The 25,055-nt window shown below is 48.4% G+C and overlaps 2 protein-coding genes across 3 annotated transcripts; both read right to left on the bottom strand.

Moving 5' to 3' along the window:
• Positions 1-1,620: 1,620 nt before the first annotated feature.
• On the bottom strand, positions 1,621-12,206 carry LOC122374632 (hrp65 protein-like). The gene is made up of 8 exons (XM_043353478.1): positions 11,758-12,206; positions 9,439-9,657; positions 9,035-9,205; positions 8,594-8,724; positions 7,846-8,332; positions 7,514-7,688; positions 7,132-7,172; positions 1,621-2,344 (listed from the first exon to the last, which is right to left on the bottom strand). Exons 1-8 carry the CDS (start codon positions 12,091-12,093, stop codon positions 2,186-2,188), a joined length of 1,719 nt encoding a protein of 572 aa, XP_043209413.1. The 5' UTR covers positions 12,094-12,206; the 3' UTR covers positions 1,621-2,185.
• Positions 12,207-14,574: 2,368 nt separating this feature from the next.
• Positions 14,575-24,997, bottom strand: LOC122374641 (exosome RNA helicase MTR4-like). 2 transcript variants are annotated; one of them, XM_043353499.1, is made up of 20 exons: positions 24,892-24,997; positions 24,399-24,511; positions 24,001-24,132; positions 23,454-23,696; positions 22,951-23,125; positions 22,232-22,414; positions 21,645-21,776; positions 20,977-21,214; positions 20,597-20,748; positions 20,029-20,169; positions 19,561-19,734; positions 19,117-19,219; positions 18,667-18,839; positions 18,179-18,353; positions 17,650-17,786; positions 17,089-17,277; positions 16,612-16,775; positions 16,161-16,323; positions 15,673-15,835; positions 14,575-15,164 (listed from the first exon to the last, which is right to left on the bottom strand). In XM_043353499.1, the coding sequence occupies exons 2-20, from the start codon at positions 24,497-24,499 to the stop codon at positions 15,007-15,009; spliced, it is 3,096 nt and encodes a 1,031-aa protein (XP_043209434.1). In that variant the 5' UTR covers positions 24,500-24,511; positions 24,892-24,997; the 3' UTR covers positions 14,575-15,006. The 2 variants fall into 2 exon arrangements, with proteins under 2 accessions (XP_043209434.1, XP_043209435.1); XM_043353500.1 differs by lacking the exon at positions 24,892-24,997 and adding an exon at positions 24,832-24,891.
• Positions 24,998-25,055: the final 58 nt, after the last annotated feature.

Genomic DNA, 25,055 nt, shown 5'->3' with positions numbered 1-25,055 from the left:
GCATTTGTTTTTTAAGTAGCATCTGGCCAGCCGGCAACTGTCGTGAGGGCTAATGTTCGTATCTAGGTAGCATTTGGCCAGTCGGCAACTGCCGTGATGGCTGTATATATTTACGCGTGTTAGATTAGGTTAGGTCAGGTCAGGTTAGGTTTGCTTTGGTTTGGGGTAGAAAGAAGCATCTCCGGGTAGCGCCTCTACTTGGTTGCTAAAACGAAACACGCGAGTGCCAGACATTACGAAGTCCAAAAGACAGTTACGTAGACGTCGGCCCATTCTGGATTTTTTATATGATGTAGCTGATGTATAGGAGAATAAAATATGTAAAAATCAGCAAAATCGAAGGGTACCCATTTTTCAGAAATCAAAATTTATTTTTTGAATTTTAATAAAGTTCACTAATTAGTTAATTACGTCAATATTGTTATCCTCAAATTAAAGCCTGACCTATTCCCTCCATTTCACACTTTGTCTCGTGGTGATATGTCTAAAACTTCAATAGTTATGACGCTTTAAAGATGATAATGTGCCTTGCCTAAGTCAATGTTTGATGACGTGTATCTCGGAAACGTGACGTCATATCTTGACAAAAATATGTCTCCTTTCTTTTCACATATAGATGAGTAGTTTCACAAAGTTTCGCAAAAATCGGAGGAAGTGAGGTTCAAAATGATCATTTTTTGTCCCACTTGACGTGGAATGCCCCAAAACGAATGCCATGTATGATGTCATAACAAACTGTTCCATTCGTAAGCTCGGCACTTAAAAACCCACCCCAAAGAAACCAGCATCATCCGACCATCGCGACTGGATGCATCAACCTCAACTTCACCAGCTACGAAGTGTCGAGACAGTCGGAGCGGTCACTTCGGCTGATAGTAATGGTCGAAAAATACTTTGCAAATGACAACGATGCGACATTCCATTTCGTCGCTTGACCTATCAAATGTTCTTACAATAAAAATGTATAAACTTATTTTTATCCTAATTCTCAAGCTGGATACTCTTCAACAAAGTTTTCTTCGATGTCACTGAATTTAATTGCTTTGTGCTCTTTTATGAAAAAAAATCTAGAACAGACCTGACCTGACAAAACAGTAACGTACCAAAAGCCGTTCAAAAGTCAGACTTTTTTTGTCGAATTCATGTTTCTTCTCTTTGGACCGGTACAAGAGAAAGCTCAGGACCCATCCATGGAGGGAGTAAATATTGCCATCTATCCTGAATTTCCTGATCGGGGGGTTTGAGCTTACCTGCAAAACGAGCCGCGTTTATCCAATGGCCCGATTCTAGGCACATTCTCGCCTGATAAAACATCTACACAAAGTTGACCAAACAAATGAAAAAAAGAACAAACGCTCTACTGGGAACTCAGAATGACTTCACATGAAGGGTTGCATAACTGTATGAACGATTCAAGAGATACGTACCAGGTAGAATTCGGCACCATTCTGTCTCGATGCCATGTCTTTACCATTTTTGATTTTACTTTACCTTACGCAATACATACCTCACATCTGAATGAGCAATACTAGTTAGTTACTTCATTCACGCTTTGCAACTGGGGTTCTCTGCTCTCTTCGTACATGGGGGTCTTACGAGAGGGCATAATGGAACACAACATTTTGGTGGTATCTACGTACCTTCAGCATTTTGTTTATTCGGCGAAATGATAGCACACGAATCATGACAATATTTACAGAAGCATAATGCTAGTGAATGCGAGTACTGGATATTACGTCTCGAGGTCTGAAACGCATGACGTTGATGTACCTCATCGTTTTGCACGTATTTGTAATGCACGCTCGTGCCTTAGCTCGTAGCTTTAATTGTAGCTGTCCACCGGTTTCTGGATACTGTTTCATATATCGTGCATTCCTAGCAATTGGAAAGTTCCTCTACCTTATGAGTGTTTCAATAAGTTCAAACAAATGAAAAATGTCACAAAATATGAATAAAAAGTGCTCGCTTCGTTTACGGTATCTCTACCCATCTAACACTGAACATGACACAAAGTCACACCCGGCCGTGGCCGCGCCGGCCGCCGAGACCGTCCCGTCTGCCGGCGGCCGTAGGTCGCCATCAAAAATGTCTGTTAGCTCGCCCCCGGCGGCTCTGCTCGGCATGGCTAGGGCCACCTCTTCAGCCCTGCCTGGTGGGTCTGCACTGCTGTCGCGGTGGCCAGCTCTCAGAACATGCGCGGGCGCTTGTTGGGAAAGTCGTCTCCTTCGGCCTCCCTGCCTCGGCCCCCTCTGGGAGCGCCCCGGAAGCCCCCTCGACCGCCGCGGAAGCCTCCCGGGGCGCCCCCACGACCGCGGCCGCCATAGCCCTGATCCATCCCGGCGCCCTGCACGCGCGGCGGCACAGAATGCCAGGCACGCGCGGGGACGGGGAGAAAAAGAGAGAGAACACGACCAACGTCAACTTGGGGTGACGGCAGCGAGGCCGACCGGAGCGGGTACGGTACATTTCCCCCTCCCCGACTCCAGAAACAGAACAGACGCAGTCGCCATTCTACTCTCAGGGCTTTGCTTTATGTCTCTGGGTTGGACCAGTTGTAAAATATAATAGAAAATAGTCGAATCCAAAATAAAATGTGTAACAGACCTCAGAATGCATTTCACGTTGTTCCCAAGTCACCGTCAATACGTTTTCTTTTTAAGGAATGAAATGTTAATGTGATGAAATGCCTCAAATTGCATACGGGTGGTAATATGGAGATGATCGTGTTGATAAATTGCATTTTTTTGACCCATTGAGGAAAAAACTTTCCATATTTAGTAGTATTTTCAGTGTTACAAGAATTTGAAAGTCCTCCTACTTTGCGCGAAATACATAATCTCACACATGCACCATCTCACAATGTTGCTTAGATATGGAGCGGCATTCGTAGTGTAGCGAGACATGCTTCTTGCCTAAGGAACTAGATAGGAACAACGCAGAAAAATCTGCTTCTTCAGAGGCAGCGATTAAAACAGGTTTCGAGATCCTTGCTCGGATTTCATCAGCTGGTACTTTGAAGGGATAGACATGAAACGAGTAAGATCTAGCCCCAAGTTCCATAATCGTGTTGCTACTATGAGTGCGAGTTCTGCGATGTTCAACGTTCATGCATGCCCAAAAGAGGACGGGTATGTGCGCATGCCTAATAATGCGTCTATACCAAAACCCAGTAATGTTTATATTCGCCCGAAATGCAACCACTGTTCTAAAATATTATTTTGGTTGAGTGAGCTAAAGCAGAAAAATACTAGGATGAGAAAAAAGGAAGTAAAAATATACCTGAAGTATTTCGAAAAAGGGCGTAGCGCCATTTTTTAGGCCAATTAATTAAGCAAGATCTTGATAGGACAGGATAAAGCCGGATATTAGGATCTTGACAGAAGCTGAGAGAAAAGGATGTGGATGCATCAATGCAACCTTGCTGTTCGAATGCATGAAACATTTTTCACAGATGAAATAATACCACTTTTCCTGATTTTCGGTATGAAAATATTGAATATTTTCCTTATTAGGTGATTTCCCACCCAAAATTCTGAAAAATCGAGCAGTATGCAACCGTAACTCCCCAGTAAAGTACATAAAATGGCTACTATAAATATGATCACTTAGCCTCTAAACCCAGCGATGCATGACATTCGGTGTGGACTCTCACTCGAGAGGAAGCCAAAAGAAATAACAACAACAATGAAAAAAGGAAGAAACGGAGACAAAAATGATGCACAGAATACCCAATCAAAACGGTGGAATGGAAAGGAGATTGGCAGGTATAACAATGTGAAGAAAAACCAGGAGCATCGTAATGTTTTACGCTGCATCCAGTAGGTATTGAGTATAATCCTGATACGTGATAATAGCAGCCAAGGTAAGGAACTCTTCCCATTCGATCCAGATAAGACGCTTAAGAAACCTTTTGCCATTAACCCGGCAGTTGCTGGGGTATTTCGCCACCCACCGTTTGCTGGGGGGGGGGGGGGGGGGCGTTAAACGCCCCCAGCCGATAACTCGAGAACCAATAGACGCAGCGAAACGCACGAGGCGGCAAACGAAAGAACGCGACGAGACGCTTCAGATGAGTACTTTAAAGTTGAATTTTGAGGTCACAGGTCAGGTCAAGGTCAGGTCAAACACCTGAAATCGGGCTTTCAGTAGCATGGACTTCAGGACTTCGCAATGGGCGCCTCTCGTCATAAACTCTGTCAAAACGGTGCGCAATCCATCATATAAGGCCTACAAGAGTGTCAGCTCCATATAGGGGTCAGTCAAGCATAGGTCAGGGTCAAGGTCAGGTCAACCGGGCAGGCACATATCCCCGAAAATCAAAACTGATATTCGCATCCTGTGACACATGTTTTATGGGTAATTTGGGGCGTAGAACACGATGGTGACATTCATTTAACCATATGTGTACGTGTTTGGCTAAAAAAGTTCAATTTAAGAAATGCATGTATCATGGTCGTGAAGTAGTCACGGGAAATTGCCAAGATTCAGTTCAAGATTTTGGAAAATTCGGAACGACAATCAACAATCGAAGATATCCATTTGATTGTTCATGGTATTGGCAGTCTAATGGCGTTTACGGCATGTCTGTATGTCTATTCTGTGATTTTATATGATTTTTTGAACATATGCCGTTTTTGGTCGAAAACTCAGAAATCATGACGTCACTAAAACCTCGATATCTCAAAATTTTCTGACCGATTTTTTTGAAACTTTGTCACAATAAACTTCAATTAATTCCCTACAAGTACCCAAAATTTGGCGCGCCTGCGGCGCGCCGTTTTTATGCTATGGCCCGGCGAAAAAAGTGGGGGCGTTTAACGCCCCCCCCCCCCCCAGCAACTCGCGGGTTAAGCATGGCTGATTTGAGATTCAGGGCGCAAGAGCTCATTGAAGAGCGTGATTTCAAATGTCTGACATGCTGGTTGTCATTAAACCCGCCTGTGTCATTTCCCCTTTGGATTATACTTTGTTGAGCCCCGAGAAATATAATGGCGACTGAAGTTCTCAATCTACAGCTAAACCATTTGAAGATGGGCATACAAATAGCCCTTAAGAAAATGTTATCATAAGTCTGTTCTGTTTCTGGAGCGTCATATAACACTGTTATCAGCTGAGCAGAGCACTGCAACATAAATGTTCAGTCAGATTATACAAATACTATGACGTAATAACATACAATGTACGATTCAATACCATAGCATACATTCAAATAAATGAATGTCATTAAACAACATCACTAAGATATATAAATTGTTCAGAGCTTGCAAAGGACACCCTACAGCGAGAAGTATAGTTCCATTGGACCGGGTTAATGTCAATGCTTTGAGTTCTTTAGTCAAGTGGAGGACGGACATGTAAAGACTTCATTAGAACATGGGCCTTGTTTTTCCTTCATTTCCATGTACGAGCGATGCAAGGATGTAAACAAATGTTAGGTTATCTTTCTTTCTTCACTAAGCACGGAATGTAGCGCATACGTTCTCTACCTTTTCTCACCACTTCCACATCATCGTCAATCATGGTAGAGGTTATTTTCACTTTGTGCTTATCTGATCAGTCACATCGTGTCAGACAATTACACGGCATTTTCCTCATAACACCACCATTATAATGGTCGTCGCAAGTGGAGACATAGTTCCACAGTTGTGCATTTCCAGTCATTTCAATGTTGATCAACCCTCGTATCAATAATCATCGCCAATGAATCTCGATAAATACGCCCATCGGGTCCATAAAATAGTTTCACCAGACCTCAGTCAGGGGGTATCAATTGGTCATTTCCAGCCCAGATTCTTAGGAATCAAGTCCACGTTTGTTACATGGACGAAGCTTATCAATGAAAAGACCTTCATGTAAGTAGTTATGTGTAATGCTTTGTTTTCATAAGATAGGCGCTTTCAACCACATCCGATCTGAAAAGTTTCGTGCATCAGTCAAATCCGTGCAGCCATAGCTAAAGGCCAATCTACGATGCTAAACATTGTCGCTCATTTTGGGACCGAACACATTTGAAGCTCATTTATTAGCTGTCAACTATTTTAAGGATAAAAAATAACCTCAGTGTAGCCCGAAACGAATAAGAATCACTACCAGATGAAGCAGGGTTGCTAATTCATTTTGGACCCCTACGAAGTGCCTGTTAATTACTCCCAAAAGCTCAAATCCGATATCATCCAAAATTACACCTAAGATGTGATTTGATTACTGTTGATTGGGATCGGTGTACAAGAGTGTAAACTAAAACAGCAACATCATCTCGAGCGGTGGACGTGTTGGAGTATTTGACAATTCCATACGGTGGCTGCACGGATTTGGCAAAATGCGTAGATAATAAGGTAAATTATGCACGATTCATATCGAGCTTCGTTTTCTTCGCAACCATGGACGTCTGTACACCCATCGACAACCGCGTTCCTGATAGTCATTTCATTTCTCGGAGTAAATGACATCCCAAAGCACCATCAACTTTTCAGGGAGCATATAGTTCATCACCATTGAAAAGCATTCATATGGTTCCATGTCGTGAATAAGCTTATTTGCGTCCCCTAAACGTTGAAGTCATACGTTTGGCCATCACCGCAAAGGGTGATCTGAACCGGCTTGCATCCAGCGTCTCGCTCAATGTCCATTCAGCTCTTTAGGTTTCAGATGGATTGCTTTTCCATAATATAAAGGAGCTCCAAGGAACTATCATTCTCGCTGGCGAATAATAATTATTGACACAACTGCTGGGTACCAGCGCTATGAAAACAACGGGTGTCCTTGACAAGCTCTGCATCCGACATATCGAAGCCCCGCCCAGTTTCATGCACTGTTGCTCTCCATCACAAGGAGACGAAAATGAAACCGGTAAGAGTACACCCTGGTAAACAATTGACTCCCATCCCTCTGGAGTGTCAAGGACGCTCCAAAAGTGGAAAACAAATATTGGTTTATGAGCTCATTACGGATATTTTGCGTACAGTTCCGGGGAGCTGCATCAAAATGCTTTTCAGTAAGGACCCCAAAAAGGCAAACCTACTGATATAATTTGCCTCAGTCAAAGCTTGTAAGAGCTGACGGTTTGTTTGGGTGTGTGGGTGGCACGGCCGAAGTGCGGCCAGTGCCGTTTGGTCTGGGTTGGACACCTACCTGACCGCCTCCGCGACCTCCGCCGCGACCGAGACCGCCACCTGAAACACGGCACAGGTCAGCAGCTGCGACACCAGACACAAGCATTCGTGGTAAGACTAACCTCGGACTGAAACATGGCACACGTCAGCTGCACACGCGGTACAACATAGAGATCCTGTACACGGCACAGGATCGCAGACTGAAACACGACTCGCAGCAGTAGTCAAAACAGAGAATCGAGCCAGAGGCAGCAAAGACCTTGTTGGCTGACCCCAGACAAACTGAATTAGTAGTACGGGATGAACGTATTTTCTGAACAACCATTAAAAACCAATCGCTAGGGTTACAAATGAACAGCCGCCCACCACACATCATTAGACAGCACTCTGAATAGCCGTACCGTGCGCGTCGAAGCCTCCGGGCGCTCCGGCGGGCGGGGTGCCCCAGCCGGGCGGCGCCTGGCCGTAGCCGCCGGCGGCGGGCGGCACCTGGTCACCGCCGGCGGCCGGTGGTGCGCGCTGGTCGCCCCACATGGCCTGCTCCGACTGGTCTAGCAGACTGTTCAGCTCGTTCGCCTGCAACACAGCAAATACGCGGTCACAGTGTGAAAACTCAGAGAATTTGCGCAATGGGCTTTCAACTGGACGACACTGATCTAGGGGAAAACGTAAATGGCCAGTTGTAAGCAGCGTTATTACACATATCTCAGCTGAAAGCTGCAGCAGAACTCACCTGCATGAAAAGTTTGTTCTCCTGCTGGCGGCGCTTCAGGTCGTCCTCGGACTGGCGCATGCGCGCCTGCATCGACTCCTGGCGGCGCTGCATCTCCTCCTCCATACGGCGACGCTCCTGCTCGCGCTGCGCCTGGCGCGCGTCCCAGTCACTCTTGGTGCGCTCCTGCTCCATCTCCCTGCGGCGCAGCTGCTCGCGCAGGATCTCCGTCTCGTGCTGGCGGCGCGCAAACTCCATCTGGTCGCGCAGCTTCTCCATCTCCAGTTTGATCTCCTGGTCGAGCTGTTCGCGGCGCTGCTTCTCCATCTCGTACAGCTGCTTCCAGCGAGCGCCGTACTCTGCCTCGAACGAGCCCTCCTGCCCGAACCGCGGGCCCACAGAGCGCTCGCGCCGGTAGTCGTGGTACTTCTTGGGCAGGACTTTCTCACTGAGTCCCTCCTCCTCCTCCTCTTCCTTCAGAGTCTCCACTTCGATAGGGCACAAACTCCTGAAACGAGCCATAATGCCAATGATTAGAAGTCTCCACATTGACGAAACACACAGCTGTAACCAGCAACACATCGTCAATGAATACGAATTTCCTTTTTTTTCAACAAACCATCACACAAAATTGCATACAAGTTGAGTTCGCACAGCCGTGGTGAAAAAAGGCGATAAATACAGGTAGAGTGAAATATTCTCAGCAACAATGAAAGCTGGAAAGTCTCCAGAAGGATACACAGAAACAGTGTGTCCCGATTGCACTCACTCTGTGATGAAGAAGCTGTTTTCTGTGCACTTGCTGAGGCACGCCTGAGCGCAAGGCTTCTTGGCGAACTCGATGATTCCCTCGCCGGTGGATTTTCCGCGCTCGTCCACGATAACAGTGGCTCGCTCCAGCTGCAATCAAACACAGATTAAATAACTGAGCAACATACATGTAAAGTGGGAGCATCTTGAGAACCTTTCATAGAAGTGAGCTGCAGTGACTGCATGGTACTAGAAACCATGAAACAAATAAGAAAAGGTCACCTTAGATCTCAGACAGAATATAATTGTCCAATGTCCAATCACCAAGGAACCAGCTGGGGAGATTATTTCAAAAGACCACATCACCACAAAAAACCCAAGGCATGTTACTACTAAAACCTCAGTAATATCTTCTCCGTCACGTTACCCCATAGCCGCACGCTCAGTAGTCGCCACTCACCTCGCCGAACACGGAGAAGGCCAGCTCGAGCAGCTCGTTGCTGACCCAGGGCGAGAGCCGCTTCACCTTGAGGCTGCTGCCCATCGAGGAGAAGCGCACCTTGAGCAGCCGGCCGTTACGCATGGTGCCGTTCAGGGCCTGGCGCGCCTTCTCCGCGTTCTCACGGTAGTCCTGTGAAGAGGAGACCGGGACTCAGGGCATTGCAGGCTGACGGTTACAATGCACCCCAACGCACCATTCACGATCAATGTTGAATAGTCAAACAATCAAATTTACGAGTGCTGATAACGATACACTACTGATAACGATACTAGTTACTACAACGGAGTTTACCCGACCGTGCTACTGATGGAATCCGGAAACCCAATGAACATCAGTAACCATGTTTTGCCTGATCCTCTTACCAGCTTGACGAATCCGAACGCCTTCTCCAGGTTCAGGTACGGCTCGGCGATCTCTCCGAAGACCTTGAACATCTCCTGGAACTCGTCCATGGTGGTGTCGTCGGTCAGGTTGCCGACGAACAGGCGGCACTTGTTGGTGAACTTCTTCTTCTCCTTCTCGGCCACAGGCAGGTCATACGTCGGACCGGCGATGGCCTGCAGCTTCTCCATCATACGCTCCTGAAACGGGCCGGCCCAACATCAAACCAGATGCTAAACAAAAAAATTGGATGGATTTTGTCCGTGGTTTCAACTGGTTTGACTCTAGTTGACACTGCCCCCCGTGCAGTGCAGCGATTGGGCCTTTTCATTTTGGTTGTTATAGTTCAGACATAAGGGCAGATAGGAGCAAAGCTCTTGAATCTTTTTTTTTTCTTTCAACAATATCACTATCATGCAGGGCTTTGTGTTAGAACACAACTGAAATGTTTGGGGATAGCCGAGGAAAGGTTAGCATTGGAACTTGGAAGGTACACATTACTCCAAGGGATGTCTGTTCCAGATATTCTGATAAATAAATTGACATGTTTGATGTTGTTGTCAACAAAATGAGAACAAATCTTTAATTTCGGGTAAATATTGATCGCCGGTCCCGTAACTCGTCGGTAGAGATTTGGACTCCGTGTGGTGAGAGCGAACGTACCAGTTGCAAAAGTCCGAGGTTCGAGGCGCGACGGCCGCTCATTGTTTAAAACATTCTGGGCAGGTATGGTTGCAGTTTGTGGCAAGCCACAACCTGTGAGAGTTTGTGGCAAGCCACAACCTGTGAGGGGGCCGGCCATACCTACGTGGCTATGTGAGTGCGAATCATCAGTTATTGTGCATACAGGCTATGTTCAAACTCTAAATTCTGCCATAGACTAGGAATTTTGCGATCAGTAGGTAGAAGGTAGGGCCAACACAACAAGCTGGCCTCTGCTTAGCAGGGGCTCTGTCCTTGTGAATCCTTCCACTAAAAAGGTTCTGACTTATTTGGTTCTGACCAATTCTGACAAATGGATACAAATTTGGTAAAAATTGAATTATGAATAAGAAAATGTTATCTTTTCCATGATATGGAAAATATCTTTCAAACCACCGTAAAAAAAAAAAAAAATCATTTTTTTATTGCAGTTTCAAATATCAACAGTGAAGCAATTTCAAAATTCATCATTTTTAGGTACAGCCTCTGCAAAACATTCCCAAATCATTTTCCATAAATTTTATCATAAGAGCTGGTTCAAAAGTTCAAGAAATAATAATAAGTAAACCTTGGCAGAAGCATGGGTAAATGAAAACTGCCAATATTTTTCCTGCTGTTGATTTGATGATTATGCCTTTATCAATACCAGATAAGTCAGATTTAAGATTATAAGAGTCTTTTTGATTTTGTATTATTGGAAGCTAGCACTGACGAAGATATGTTCTAAACGCGTTTGCAAAGGCTTTCTATAATACAGTACCTTTATATTTGCATCAACTCCTGTAACCAGAGCAATCATTTATCAGACTCCCAGAATTATGATGTACCTAATTGAGCAACAGATACCTAGCTGATCAGCAACTTGCAAGAAAGGCAACATAATTAAAGCTTATTGGAGTGAAAGCTTTATGTCCAGTTTTTAATATAGCCACACTTTTGTGACTTATAATGGATACCAGCCTATGAGGTTAATGAATGATAGTTTTTTTTTAACAGATCATAAAAGCTGCATCACATCATGTCTCAGACTTTATAAATAAGCACTAAAACTCTGGTGTTGCTAATGATGTATGGGCACATGGAACTACACATCTGCACTTTTTAGGGGAGGGGGAGAGCTGTTCTAGAGCAGTTTTGATCCTGATTGTTATTGGTGTAAGGAAGAGCCACTACCTACTTAAGACTTGCCAGATCGCAAAGTATCACAGAAGTGAAGGTGCAGCGACAGCCATAGGAGTTACTCTACACCATCTAGCACCAGCTCAATTGGACAGACACCAGCATGCACCAACTCACCTGTTTAACTCAGGTACAACCAAAACCAAACAAAGCATGGAAATACAAAAGTTTGCTCATTGCTAATAGTTATCCCTTGCAGTGTTCACCAGCCAGCCCTTAGCCCTGCGGCCTGCACGATCATCTCAATGCACAAAATGAGCTTTGCACTGCAGCCAGTAAATTGATGAGAACTGAAAGACGACAGCCTGTGGCGGTATCAAAATGACACCAACTTGAACTGTTGTAACAGTAAATTGCAATTCAATACCAGATGGCCAATCTGAATCACATGCACACTTTAATAGCAACATTATACTCACCTCAGGGTTCCTGGGGCCACCTCCACGGCCACCACGGAATCCTCCTCGTCCTCTGAACTCTCCGCCTCCACCACGTCCTCCACGGTGCTCGCCGCCACCGCGTCCGCCGCGGAAGTCTCCGCCTCCACGGCCTCCCCTGAAATCACCACCTCCTCCGCGTCCTCCCCTGAAATCACCGCCTCCTCCGCGGCCTCCCCTAAATTCACCGCCTCCTCCACGTCCTCCCCTAAATTCACCACGGCCGCGACCTCGTCCCCGGCCGCGTCCACGAGCTGGGGAACCTCCATGATCTCCGTTAGCATTCTCTTGCGGCATCTGAACGTCCGTGTCAGCCATTATTACACAGATAAATAGGCAATAAGTAAATAAAACACCAAATATCAATATTAACGATCACCGGCTTCACCCGCCTCCACCACCGAGCAACGCCGCAAACGAGAGGAAGAAAATGGCGTCGATAAAAGCGATCTACCATTTTCTAGTATAATTTAGTTGAGATTTTGTTTTCAAAAACTTTTGAATATTTCAAATTGAAAGGTACTTTTTTTTTTGTTTTTTTTTTTAATTTTCTATTTTGTTTGAAATTAAATAAAAGAGGGGTAAAGAATGGGTTACGATTTGTAAAAAATATCATTTTGATAGAAGGGCTAGCATATGGCTAGTATAAACTTGGTAGAAGCTGCCAAGTAGAGATGCAACTTTTCATACCCAAGCTTTGCTGCTTGGTATTCCTAGCATTACTGCACCGAGTAGTAAAGTAATCTTGACTGCACCAAAACATACAGCCAAGGCTGAAGGCCCTAACATACAACTAAGATTGGTCCCAGCTCACGCCTCACATATAAGTCGAACATCAAGCGGGCTACCACCACCGTTCCGCGCTTCTATCCTCAGGATACGGAAATCCTTCTCCTCCACGCCGCAACCCCTCCGGACTGGACAGGCAACTTTATCTCACGCGGGCTGCTCCCTTAGAGCGGCACCGCTGCCCCCAAGGCCCAAGGGAGCGCACCCCGTAGCCGAGTGCAGTGAGTACCTTGGGGCTGGGTGGCCTGTCCTGACGGGCTCAGCCCCGCACAGTGATGCAAATAGGGGTCACGAGTGGCCATAAATACCCAAAAGTCAAGTTTACCAAATCGAGTTAATTGCGATATGGCCGAGTAGACGAATGTTTGGGGCATCTGAAATGACATGGTTTTCATGTTTTTGTCAAAACCGGCCTCGTGTATAATCGTCAGAAGTCGTGACATTTTCTATGTCGTAAAATGACTGTCAGACACTCGCAAGTTCAAACGCCGCTGGTTTGCGTTCATTTCGTACAAATTGAAAAAATATGCATGGGAATGATCCCCAAAGTCTTCTGCTTCTAATGCCGGGTCACAAAAAGCCGTATCTCATTCGCTTTGGCGGTAATCTGACTATTTATCATCATGTTGCAATCGCAGTTTTTTACTAAGAAAAAAAAAAATGTTTTCGTTTCACCTACAGCACTTTACACAGTGTGTGCCCGTTAGTCCACCATACCATAGCCTTCCCTAATCATTTCTGAGTCGCATCGTGAAAGAAATAAGGTGCTAGCACAGGGCTGACCTGCGCTACAGAGGGTTTTGTCCGGGCGGGCGGGTGCCGCAGTGGGCGCGCGGTGGGCAGGTGGGTGCCGCCGCGCGGCGTCCGGGCGGCGCGGCGGCGCGGCCGTCCGGGCCGCCCGCTGCGCCGCGGCACCCGACCGTGCCGGACGAAAACTTCTGTAGCGCCGGTCAGCCCTGTGCAAGCGCCTTAATTCTTTCACTATGCGACTCAGAAATGATTAGGGAATGCTATGATATGGTGCACTAACGGGCACACACTGTGTGAAGTGCTGTAGGTGAATTGAAAGCAAATATTTTTGGTAAAAAACTGCGGTTGCAACATGATTACAAATAGTTAGCTCACCGCCAAACCAAAATAGATACGGCTTTTTATGACGTGGCATTAGAAGCAGCAGGTTTCGAAGATCATTTTCATGTATACTTTTTGCAGTTGGTATGACATGAACGCACGCCAGCGGCACTTGAATTTCAAGTACAGTCTGTCTTAAAAGTACCGCGCAAAGTGACGGTGGATCCATCAAGCCTGACTGAGGTAGGGCCTGCTATAATTTGAAAGTCACCGAACCAATTGACCTAGGGAATGGACGAGGATGTCAATTGCTTCGGTGACTCAAATTTAGTAGGCCCTTCCTCGGTCAGGCATGATGGATCCACCGTCACTTTGCGCGGTACTTTTAAGACAGACTGTACCTGACAGTCATTTTACGACATCGAAAATGTCTCGACTTCTGACAATCATACACGAGGCCGGTTTTTACAAAAACATTAAAATCATACTTTTTCAGACACCCCAAACATTTGCCTGACTGACCATATTACGATTTATTCGATTAAGTGAACTTGAATTTTGGGCCTTTTTCGTATTTTTGGCCACTCGTGAACCCCATTTGCATCACTGTGCCCCGGCGACTCACTAGGGTGCCTGCCCAGACCAATGTCTCCCCCTATATCCTATTATCCTTCCGGCTCTGAAATGGTCTCGTCAGACCGAAAGGGCCTAACCCAACAAAACAAACAAACAAACAAACAAACAAACACACGGGCTACCACGGTTATTCGCTGTTGTTGGTGACCGATCTGTTCCATCTTCCGTCGTAACGGTCGACGTTTCAGCAACCATTGCGTTCTTCGATATCAAATCCCCACAAATCACGCAATCTCACCTCTTGATAGCAAGTCTCCGCAGGTCTCTGTCTCCTCTAACGCCACCAAAAACCATTCACTGCCATAACGGATGATAATGGATTTATATTCTGTTCCGGCCACGGCGCCCCTCACAAGAACAGATGAGCACGAATCAAACAGGCACAGCGCACCGTTGCTCAGGTCGCTGGTTTTTCTGCCCCAGCCGCGGCCAGAGGCAAACACCGGGCAGCTGTTGAACCGCCCTCAGACGCAGACACCTAACAGTGGGTCGCGGTCAGATGCGGGCACCCACACTCGCAACCCGCAGTCTGCAATCTGCAGTGAACGCTGTACAGTGCACATCTTCATGGCAGAGTCGGACTCAACACCACACACATCCCGTCGCTCTCAACAGTCAAACGTCCACAGGTACAAAACGGTCACCGTCGTCAAACACGCTTTAGAACGCACTGCCTCTCAGCTCACGTCAGTCCCGACTCGCCTTATCCTTCTCCATCCTCAACCACAAGGCCAACTACAGGTAGAGGCTGGCGGCAAACACGATGTCCCTCTTCATCAGTCGAATGCCCTCGCTGAACTTGTTCTCGAGATCTGTGTTGCCGATGCCCTTAGCGGCCTGTACCATCTGACGAAGCAGCTCCTCCAGGCGACGCATGCAGCGGATGATGCTGCCTGAAAAAAACGGAAAGGGGAAGAGTGAACAAGTGCAAGAGGCGCAGTGAGGCGACCGAGGTTTAGCTGAACAAACGCTGTTATGAAACGGGACAGACGTTCCGCGCCTCGCTGATTCAGATCATTTTCAAAGTATCTGGCTGACTGATGAACCACCCAGGCAGATCAGGGGGCAGTTGCAAGTTGCAACGATATAGCCTGCCATTTTATCGGTGATATGTGAGTAGGTGGTTGTCCGGCCCGTCTACCAAATCATAACATGAAATTGGCCTTTTTATCGAGAGGACACTAAAGGTAGCTTGAAACTGTTTTCCCCAATCCAGCTTCAATATCATAACAGTACCCAAACATAAATCGCCCAAGCAGCCTCATACTTCCCCGAACGTCACGGCCATTTGGCGGTCATCGCCAAATGACCACTGCAGTGGCTTTGGCATGCCCTATTAAGTCCCAATAAGCAAAAGCATGCAAACAGCGCCATCACCAGCGGCCAGTCCTCCCCAAATACCTTCGAACGCGTCTGTCATCTTGCAGAGTTCTGCGAAGCTGGATCCCTGACACCAGGCGTTGACCACGTCCATCATGGCCGGCTTGAACTGGCCCACGTAGCTCTCTTCGTCCAGTTCCAGCTTGGAGTCCACGCTCACCCGCGCTATCCGACGCGCCAGCTCCTGTGGCAAATGGTACATGAGTGAGAGATATTACTACCCTCTAATGGAGCTCATTTCACAGTTTATAACTGTGTGCCAGAACATCCCTGTCTGGTAGTCGAGCGGTCCTATTATTTCGGACAAACACTTTACGGAAACATTGCTGTAGCTTCTCTTGTGCTGGGAATATCATAGCATGAGATACATCGCTACTGCCGCCGCATACTAGGAGCGGGCATACCGAAGTAAGTGGTATTAACCAAAGAGAGCATGCGTTGAAACACAAGCCACTAACGCGGATATCAGGCAATCCCTTTGAGATGCCAGTCACAGTGATCTAACATACCTGCATCTGTCGCAGCGCGCCTGACAGCTGGTCCTGTAGCTTGGGCGCGTCGTTGGACTTTTCGTCGAACGTGAAGCAGGACATGAGCGCTACCGACTGCGGCACCGACAGGTCGTTGAACATGCCGTTGAAGATCATCTCCGTGATCAGCAGCTCGTCGGCACTGTAAATGAAGTAAGAATGAGCTTGAAATGTCGCTTGGAGGTGGATGGTAGCATAATACAGGACTTATTGGATACAGGACAATAAGTCCAGTGGTTGCTGAGATACGAGCCTCACAGAAGCGTGACCACAGTCGGCCATGCTCATAAATTTCGATCAGCCTTGGCAAAGAAGGCTGCTGTCCGATCAGACTAATCGTCCCACATCCTACCATATTATTATTGACGAGGCTTTCGGCCTTGCTTTCGGCTGCCCAAGTCCCTCCAGCTAGTTCTCATCGCCCACTGACCTGCTCAGTTCGCACGCCACGCGGCCCTTGACCTCGATAACGCCTGCGGCAGTGCAGTAGCCGAGCCGGCGCAGCACGCGCTTCCGACACTTTAGCTCGTCCATCTGCAGTAGGGACTTGGCGCGGCGCAGCTCCAGCTTGGCCGCCTTCAGCTCGTTACTCAGCTGGGGGGAGGAGAGGCGGGAGCTCGTCAGTGGGTGGGCGATGATGGACAAAGATTATAAATCAAAACAACACAACGATCTACAACTGTAACTGCATTTGTAAACGAGCCATAGCAAAACAAATAGGTACCAATCACTTCCTCAGCCATGTGTATATCACGATTGCAAACCTTGATTGGTTCAATTTGACTGAATAGAACCTTCGGCCAGTGTTTTTCAACCTGAAGCTCCTGCTTATATATCACCAACCTGCTCTTCTGCTTATATTTTACTTATTTCACCTTTCTCAATCCATCCTCATTGATCCACTCACCTCCATTTTCTCGACATACTGGTTGTAGAGCTCGTCCAGCCGCGGATCGTCGTGCAGTGGATGGGAGAACAGCCGGCGCTCGAACGACTCGATCTTGTCCACCAGCGATACAAACTCGCGGTCCTTAATGCCCATGTCTTTGACGGCGTCCAGGCGAGGGATGCCGGTCGGGAAGCGGCGCTTCATCTCCTGATGGGTGAGAGGGGAGGGGTGAAAAGAGAAACAAGCAACGGTAGATGTGGGGAGGGAAAAGGACACGGAGGGACTCGGAGGGAGACATTGGAGCGGGTCGTAATCCAGGATGTGACACTGGGGGCTACGCTGGTCGCTCCAGTCTCCAGTCGCCACGCGTAGCACCGCGAATAAAGGGACAGCTCAATTCATCTTCACGAATAACGCAGCTTACATCGCTCCGCTCTAAATCACCCTCCCCGCCCCCCAAAACCGTGCACACGCATTAAACGAGCACAGAGCACGTACGGTATCTACAAGCCATCGATGCAATCTCATCAATCATTGACTCCAGCAACTCTATCTACCACAGCGAGTCTATCAGCTTACCTTGATGGTCTTGAGCACGATCATGCGGTTGTCGAGCGGCCTGAGGTCCTGCGGATATTTGAGTCGGACGGCGCTGATCTCGTGGATCAGGTGGACGAGCACCGGTACCACCACCATCTCGCCCTTCTGGTCGGCCGCTGCGGTGGAGAGAGACGGGAGGGAGGTCAGGTCAGAGCGGCGGGAGTGTAAATCAGGCCAGCTGATCAGGTCCGCTCAGCGGTCAGAAGCGTGTAATGTTCGTTCTGCCGTATCACCCGGGAGACTTAGCATTCCTGTAGACACGAACGAAAGAGATGCTATACAATCCCCAGAAGATCGATACAAATTATGTTGTACGGATCAGCTAGCATCGGCTCAAACTTCTCATACTCTTCAATGCAGACTGCCATTATCCCGCATAAAACAAACGAGTTTAAATTCCCTTGAAAAAAGGACCCGGCGCACCACCCAAATGATCTCTCTCAACTCCAAACCCACGAATTGCTCCCATCCCTTCCCCTTTCCCCACGGCATCACTGGCGACACTCACGTGGCGGCTCGAGCAGCGCGGTCTCCTTCAGCTGTGCCGTCTCCTTGGACACGTGCATCAGCACGTCGACCACGTACGTGGAGCCGCCCTCCAGCGGGTTGTCCGTCTTCTTCTGGTCCTCCTTCTTGTAGTTGATGACGATACACCAGCCAAAGTCCTTGTCGTCGGTTTGAACCTGTCGGGAAGATGGCGATTGTGACGGGGACAGGCGCCGGGCTAAGGTGAGCTGAGGCGGAATTATTTGATGCTCATATTCACAGTAAAAAAGCGGACATATTGATACGGCTTCTGAACGAATGAAAACAAGGAAAAATCAGTGCGAATTGGTTGTTATCATCATATTCCACAGAAACGACACTAATCCCACAGAAGCTTCAGCTCAACCAGCCGTATCCCAGTCCACTCAGCCCTTTCAACCTCAGCCCTTTCAACACATTTCTCCTCTGCCCGCGGCCGCCACCCTAACCTCCCCGACCTTTCACACTTACGTGTACCACTCGGCCGGGGTTCAGGAAGGGTACGATATACTTGGGCAGCGTGATGTACTTCTGGAAGTCCTTCTTCAGCATGTCCAGCTGCTGGCGCAGTTTCCAGTAGGCCGCGACCTCCGGCTCTCTCTCTATGGTCATACTGTCGTGACTGAAGCGGGCCTTCTTCACGCCTGGAGGGAAAGGGCGGTGTGGTTAGCTGACCGGGTAGGTGAGGTTGATGGGGGACGGTGGGTTGGATCGAGGAGGGTAGCTCGAAAGGTCACAGACGGTTCGTGTGGGCAAATTGGATGGCATCTTTGCAACAAACAGCTACATGCACCACAATACAAATCCACTGAAAAATCAATGCCATTCGTGTCTGAATCTACACATTTCATTTGCACGATTCGGAATGGGGATAATGACTGTCTGACTCGTCCCAGCCGCGCTACCCTCGTGCCCACTCACGGTCACAGAGTCCCGGTATGGCGGCGTAGTTCTGGAACTGGAAGAAGGAGCGCTCCAGCATGTACTCCGGGTTGATCTCTTCCACTCGCAGCAGGTTCAGCACCTGAAGGTGGGCGAGAGAGGGGGAGCACGTAGGGTCAGACAATGGCTGCGATACTCGTGTTTTGTCACTTTGTGTAGTGAATTCTGCGAAGTTTGGGTCCACAGAGCGGCACCTAAATTTTGAGACCACCAAATTATTATCTACAAAATCTCAATATCAGCTCTCAGCTTCAGGCAACTGCCAAGTCATGTGATGCGATGGTCACGTCATGTTAGCAACGCAACGGCAGACGCAATGGCAGGGTCCAAACTAAAAACTGTAAGATGACAAAAATGCTCAGCCCAACGCAACCTTAACCTATTCCGTTCACCACCACCCGCCCCTCCGCCACTGCTACTCACCATGTTGTAGGTGAGGTGGAAGGCCGAGTTGAGCGGGTCCGCCTGGCCCTTCACCAGGTTCTTGCCCACGGCCGGCGACATGTTCTCGTCCACCATCAGGATGACGATACCCTTGTCGTCCTTACCACGTCGTCCAGCGCGGCCCGACATCTGAATGTACTCGCCCGAGGACAGCTAGAGGCGGGCGGATAGTGAGATGGTCAGAGCACGGGGACGGCGATACGCAGGCACACAGAACAGAACGATCATAAAGAATAACGGAACCTATCTGCAGTGCATACTCATCAGAACGAACTAGACACAAAGCAGTTAACGAACAGCGCAAAACAATTTTTTTTGCCAGCGCCAACATACTCGTAGATAATATGGAGAGACAGTGCCCTGCACATTCCACCAACCACCCCGTCCGCATTAGCGGGGCTGCATAAGATCATCTTCCTCCACCCTTTAAAACAGACAGGCACTCACCCAGCGGACGTCCTTGCCGTCGAACTTCCGGCAGCCGGTGAAGAGGACCGTGCGCGCCGGCATGTTGAGGCCCATGGCGAACGTCTCCGTGGCAAACAGCGCCTTGATCAGACCCTCGCCGAATAAAATCTCAATCGTCTCCTGAAATGGATGGGGCGGCATGTCAGCAGCTGCAGTGGTGCAGCTCGTGGTGGATCCTGACACCAAAAATGCACAGGGATTCCCCATAGACCACATAAGCCCGACTTTGTCGGCGAACAACGGGGGCCGCCAGGCGCCGTAATGGATGAGAGGTGAGAATCTTACTTACATGCTCACTTTCAGGATGGTTAGCTCAGGCTGCCGTGGTAGGGTTAGATCAGCCTCAGGGTCCTATCTACCTTTATAATAGGCAGCAATCTGCCGTGGTGGGGCTGGTATTGTTCCCATGATCCTACCTTCAGGATGGGCAGTAGACCGCGCCCGGGATCCTACCTTCAGGATGGGCAGCAGTCCGCCGTAGTGGGGTTGGCATTTTCCCCGGGATCCTACCCTCAATACGGGTAGAAGTACGCGCCCGGGATCCTACCTTCAGGATGGGCAGCAGTCCGCCGTGGTGGATGCCGATGCCGCGCCGCAGCAGCGGCAGCACGTGCTCCACCTGCGGCAGCTGGCGGTCCTCCTCTGACAGCACGTCCATGGCGTTGTTGAACACCTCCTCCACCAGCTTCTTCTCGTCACCTGGGCACAGAGGAAGAGGAAGAGGTTGCTGTCACAAATGAGACACAAACTAAGATGACGGGATTGGAGGATGGGGAGGCGAACATGGAGGAAATACGAGACAGTCACTTGCTAGCATCGATAAACCGAGATTCTCAAACGCCTCCTAGCACGCGACGCAGGTGTAGCTGGACTTTGACAGTGTGTATATCAAAGCACGGAAGAATAATCTTTCCTCCGTTCGCTTACCCGTGTTGAAATCCAGCTTGGCCATCTGCAGGGCGTACGCCTCGCACTCCTTCTTGCTGAAGCTGAAGACAATGACGGGTGCCAGGTTCCGCTCCATCACCATCTTGATGATCTTGTAGACGTTGGTGCCCTCCTTGGAGCCCGGCTTGCCGCCGGGACCGCGGCTCTTGCGAGCAGCGTCACTAGGCGCCGCGAGTCCGGCCATGGCCGCCGAAAAGTTGTCCTCGCGGAAATTACCCTGAGGCAGGGAGAAAAGAAGGTGTTACCAAGGAGTTCCACGTAGACATAGTTGCGATCCCAGGAGTTTGTATATGCATGAGTCATTAAGTTAATCATTGCGATTTCCAATCATGATTTAATGCTAGGTACCTACATAACAAGATTATACACTGATTTTACCATCCAAAATATCTATGGTAGCTTCATGTCTCCTCAAAAGATCATTTCAAAGACATCGTAAAATGTGCTCAGGGAAAATAACTCTGGCCACTCAATCAACCATCAAGGTCGGAACGCACCGCCCCACTAACACGGACAATAACCATAAGACAGGACGGGAAGAGGGCTCTCTCCAGTCTATCCATAGCTCAGCACGCCTCTCGATCCCTGAGAGCGGACTCTCCATCCCTTCACTCGTGAGTCCACCCCTGGCTCCGTCCCTCCCGTACCTGTTCGTCGACCACCAGGTGAATTCCGTCGCCGCCCGATGGGTAGATGTAGTGCTGCAGCGGCGTCGGTCGGTAGTCGGTGTATACCACGTGACACGGCTGCTTGTGCAGGTATGTGATCCACTCGGCGAACTAGGGACAACAGCAGAGGTCACGTCATTACGGAGAGCATGAGGAAAAAACATGACACGATTGTTCCACCAGTAAATTTTTGGTGAAATGAAATGTTGAATGTATAAATTATTACGAAACCATCTCATTAATATTTTTAATGTTTCATGATAGTGATGATATGAGGGTTAAGGGCGCCCGCGGAAGTGCGGTGGCCATCGGCGCCCAAGGTTTTCAACGTTTCAGTGCGTGATTAAACTTAATATTTTATCTGATACTAACACGTAAGCAAATGCTATAATCGAATACAGTCACTCACGACGAAAATCATCACATTTGTCTGCTTGACATCACGTCCAAGCAATAATATGATGCCGCAGCTATGGCCAATTTTTCAATGTCCAACAACGCCAATCATTTCACACCGTCATTCGCGTTCATGCCAGCTCTTCTCACAATCTCCACTTGGTGCTCACCTGTCTGGCGTTGGGTATGGTGGCCGAGAGGAACACGTAGTGCACCGAGTCGGGCAGCAGGATGATGGTCTCCTCCCAGACGTAGCCGCGCGACTTGTCCCGCATGTAGTGGATCTCGTCAAACACCACCCAGGCCACCTCGCGCATCACCTCCGAGCCGCGGTACAGCATGCTGCGCAGAATCTGACGGGAAGAAACAGGCCAACCAGGCAAGATCAGAAACAAACATTCAGATATCATCTCTGAGCCGCGGTACAGCATACTGCGCAGGATCTGACGGAGAGAAGCGGTTAGAAACAGTCAGAAGAGTCACAGAGGGAAGACAGATGTCACCTCCGAGCCGCGGTACAGCATGCTGCGCAAATCTGACGCGGAGAGGCGGTCAGAAACGATTAGACATAAATAAAAGGAGACGTGGCAAACAACTAACAGCGCATAATTTGACGATCAAACGGGACGGTGACAGAAATCGCTCGCACTCAAACTAGCTCCAGTAACATTACCAACTCAGAGGGCACGGCGCAACACGAAACCTCCCCACCTTCCCACCCACCCCCCCTCTCCAAATGAAAACTATACGTGGCGTGGTCAGTAATGCGCCAAAAAAGTCAAACTGATTTAGGAAAGCTCAAGAATACAAGAAAACTAGTGAACTGACTAAATGACGGACGGCTTAATACAAAGACCGCGGCAAAACGACCTCCGAGACCCCCACCCACCTCCGTGGTCATGATGAGGCAGGAGGCCGACGGGTTGATGGTGACGTCGCCCGTCATCAGACCCACGTCCTGGAACTCTTCGCTGAACTCGCGGTACTTCTGGTTACTCAGCGCCTTAATCGGAGTCGTGTAGATCACTCGCTGTTTGTCGCGTAAAGACAGAGCGATCGCGTACCTGAACGGGAGGAGAGGGAACAGGTTGGTCAACAGCAGGCTTTGGGAATACGTAAGGACATGAAAGGGAAACTGAATATATAACCTAGCGTAGATATCATGACGAAAACGTAATGAAAATGGAACCTATGAGAACAAAATCGGCATTACCGCAAAACAAATTTGAACACATTTTTTTCACTCGTGTTATATTGTAACATCACCCGTAAAACATATCGAGCTGTAGCTTTTGTCAACAATCTGTCACCATTCCAAGTCATCACAAGATCAACAGCTACCCAGTCAGCCCTCTACATCCATCCCCCGTATCCCACCCGCCCTTCACTCACTCTGCCACCACCGTTTTCCCGGCGGAGGTATGTGCCGACACCAGTACCGACTGGTTACTCTCCAGGCACAGAACGGCTTCCTTCTGAAAGGGATCCAGCACGAACGGGTACTGTTTGGGCGGGTCGCGCGTGGGCGCCACCAGTGGTATGTACTCCTGGTCAGGAGGCACGCACACTTCGTGCACACACGATTCTATGGTGTCGATCGTGTGCACCTGGATACGCGGCATCTGCTCTGCCAGTCTGGAACGGTGGGGTAAAGGGGGTGAGTTAGAAATACGGTGCTATGCGGGACCGTGTACCCTGCTAGTGCTATGAGTTCTAAAAGGATGCAAAGTTTATCTGCATTAGCCTAGCGTATGTTCAGACAAAGGTTACAGCCGATACGGCCGATTTAGAGCTAACACAAAAATATATGAATGTTGAAAGGAACAATACTGAACTTAGCTTGAAATAGGATGCAAATCACCTCCCCTTAATATTATTAGGTACTGAGATTGGGCTAAGTACACAAGAAGTCAAATGTTGCACAAAAGTGTGGCCTCACTTGGCATCATCCACTCCTCCTTCCTCTTCCACTTTGAACTTCTTTGTTTCTTCTTCTTCATCTCCACTGGCCTCCTCGGCAGACCTCTTTCCAGAGGTGAGCTGCTGCAGCAGATCGTCCACCGAGGGCTCCCTGAGACATTGATAGGGCACGTCAGCTCCGCAAAGTGTTAAGTGTTTACTGTTAACTGTGCAACACCCAAAGTTTGTGCAGTCTAATTAATGTAACTAAGTTCTAGTTATGTCAACTGAAAAGATTTTTGCAATCAAAACAAACCCTAGGGTACTAAGGCTTATTCTTCACTTGGTCACCTCAAGTCAGGTCAGATAAGTAATCAATTGCTTACATGACCCTGCCAGGCCTACTGGAGCATGCTACACTAAATGCGAAAAACTTACTCTTCTTCTGTAGGTTCTTGTTTTGTCTTCCCCTTTTTAGATGCATTATCTGCTTTGGTAGATGGCTTACTATCAAAAACGGCAAACAGATCTTCATCCATTGTTAAGACTCCCTGAAATGGTAAACATGCCAGCATGTAACTGTCATATGTAAACACAAAATAACTCCTCAGCTGCACGCCGTTTACTCGTGTAGTGAACTAGTGAGGATTTTACGTGCGGCATCACGAGTCCCCACGTGACACTGCACTGGGCTATGAAGCTGGTGCGACGCCGCTTTACCGTGTGAGAGACAGCAGGGCTGGTTAGAGAGCCATCGGCCTATTATGACAAAATTTGTCCCAATGGATAACTGAGCGGCTGTTAGCCTGGGTGCCTCGCTAAGTGGTGCTTGTTGTGAATGACACCCTGGATCAATCAGTAACCACCCGACCCTGCCTGCGCCCGGTTCACCGGTGGATAGGTAGGTAATTAATTGAATCGAAAGTTTTACAAATCCAAAAATGTGTTTGACGTGGCCCCAGTTCAAGACCACCGCGCGCAAGGCACTGCACGCGACTGCACTTGGTGCACGGTCGACTGCTAATAAATTGTAAAATGCATTCGCGAATGAAGAAAACAGCAGGCTATGAAATAATCTAAGCCAATGAATGACAA

The sequence above is a fragment of the Amphibalanus amphitrite genome, unplaced genomic scaffold, assembly GCF_019059575.1.
Source record: "Amphibalanus amphitrite isolate SeventyFive unplaced genomic scaffold, NRLGWU_Aamphi_draft 001686F_arrow, whole genome shotgun sequence".
Lineage (NCBI taxonomy): Eukaryota > Metazoa > Arthropoda > Thecostraca > Balanomorpha > Balanidae > Amphibalanus > Amphibalanus amphitrite.
The sequence above is the reverse complement of the archived record's forward strand: the minus strand, read 5'-3'. Positions and strand labels throughout refer to the sequence as shown.